At 33.6% G+C, this 1,458-nt stretch overlaps 1 protein-coding gene across 1 annotated transcript; it reads left to right on the plus strand.

Moving 5' to 3' along the window:
* LOC127135134 (IQ domain-containing protein IQM1) lies at positions 1-736 on the plus strand. Its single transcript, XM_051061932.1, has one exon. It carries the CDS (start codon positions 166-168, stop codon positions 496-498), a length of 333 nt encoding a protein of 110 aa, XP_050917889.1. The 5' UTR covers positions 1-165; the 3' UTR covers positions 499-736.
* Positions 737-1,458: the final 722 nt, after the last annotated feature.

Raw genomic sequence — 1,458 nt, forward strand, 5'->3', positions numbered from 1 at the left:
GGCTGCTTCATAATTCTATCGTTTTTAATTCTTTCATACGTATTTGAAGGTACGCATGCAGTGACGGAGTAAATAAAAGCCTATATATAAACAATACAAGAACCACTATGAAAAACTCACTTCAATTATTCTCACCAGATCTCATATCTTCGTTCAAACTAAAACATGGATTCATCAAACACTAATCTTCCGGTGCTGTCTCTGCCTAAAGCAGACTCGGAGCTTGATGCTGCTGCAATCAAAATTCAAAAGGTTTATAAGAGTTACCAAACAAGAAAAAACCTTGCAGATTGTGCAATTATTGTGGAAGAGTTATGGTGGAGGGCATTGGAGTTTGCTGCTCTTAAAAGAGCCTCCGCTTCGTTTGTTGATGGTGAGAAATCTAAACAAGTTCGCGTCTCTGAGTTTGATGCTGCTGCAACTAAAAATCAAAAGGATTACAAAGGTTACCGTACTAGAAGAACATTGAAGAATGGAAGAAAGTTAAAGAAAAAATAATCGTTTGTGTCATATGAATGAACGATTGTGATATATCTTATTATGTATTTATGTTATATATTTATTTATTTTGTTTGATCATTTTTTAAAATAAATATGTTGGAAATAAAGTCTTTTGTGTTTAGGAAAAATATGCGTGAGAATATTAGAGGTTTGAGTAAAAACATGATAGATAGAGAAATTCTTTGTGAAAAAGATAACTTTTTTTTGTTTGATATAAAAATATAGGATTATATCTCTATTTACAGCACCTTAAAGAGAACTCAAGACGTTCCAATTCCTAGAGAGTTCTCAACTCAATTTTTTTCAAGAATTGACATATATTGCGTTTCCGTGAGCTTCAGTTTAACCTTGCAGGGCCACAACTATAATCACGATTATTGCAACCCTTACCACCCAACTGCTCAAATCCACCATGATTTCCACCACGGTGTTGATTGTTTTCACTGTGAGCAATATTTGTAGTTGCATTGGTTACCGACTGTTGAGAAAATTACTCGAGGTGTGCTTCTTGTACATACATCAATGCTTCAATATCATACATAGTAGAGTGCTCAATTTTTTCATGAACCATTATAACAAACAAATTGTATTCTCTGGAAATTTGTGTGTTATGACGTCTTCAATTTGTTGATTCCGTAACAGAAAATTGTTGTCTTGCAATTTGATTGAAAGTTCCGGGCCAAAAGTGTTGGAGTTCGATGAATTGGTGAATTGTGATGCATGTGTATGCGATGATCAATTCACAGGTCGACGAAATGTGTCATCGATACTTCTTTGAAAGCTACAAAATGATGATGCTTCTTTGAAGCTTTTAGAACATGGTTGTGTTGAATAAGTCAGTTTGATTTTTAGAATTATTTCTATTGTTTGTTTTTAATTAATTGTTTGTTGCTTTCAATTCCTATTTTCTCTCACACTTAGGATATGCTGTTAGTGTGTGAGGTAGTTTCCTATTTT

Source organism: Lathyrus oleraceus, chromosome 4, assembly GCF_024323335.1.
Source record: "Lathyrus oleraceus cultivar Zhongwan6 chromosome 4, CAAS_Psat_ZW6_1.0, whole genome shotgun sequence".
Classification (NCBI taxonomy): Eukaryota; Viridiplantae; Streptophyta; class Magnoliopsida; order Fabales; family Fabaceae; genus Lathyrus; species Lathyrus oleraceus.

Coding starts and splice junctions, on each gene's coding strand:
- LOC127135134 (XM_051061932.1), top strand. CDS start 166: ATGGATTCATCAAACACTAATCTTCCGGTGCTGTCTCTGCCTAAAGCA.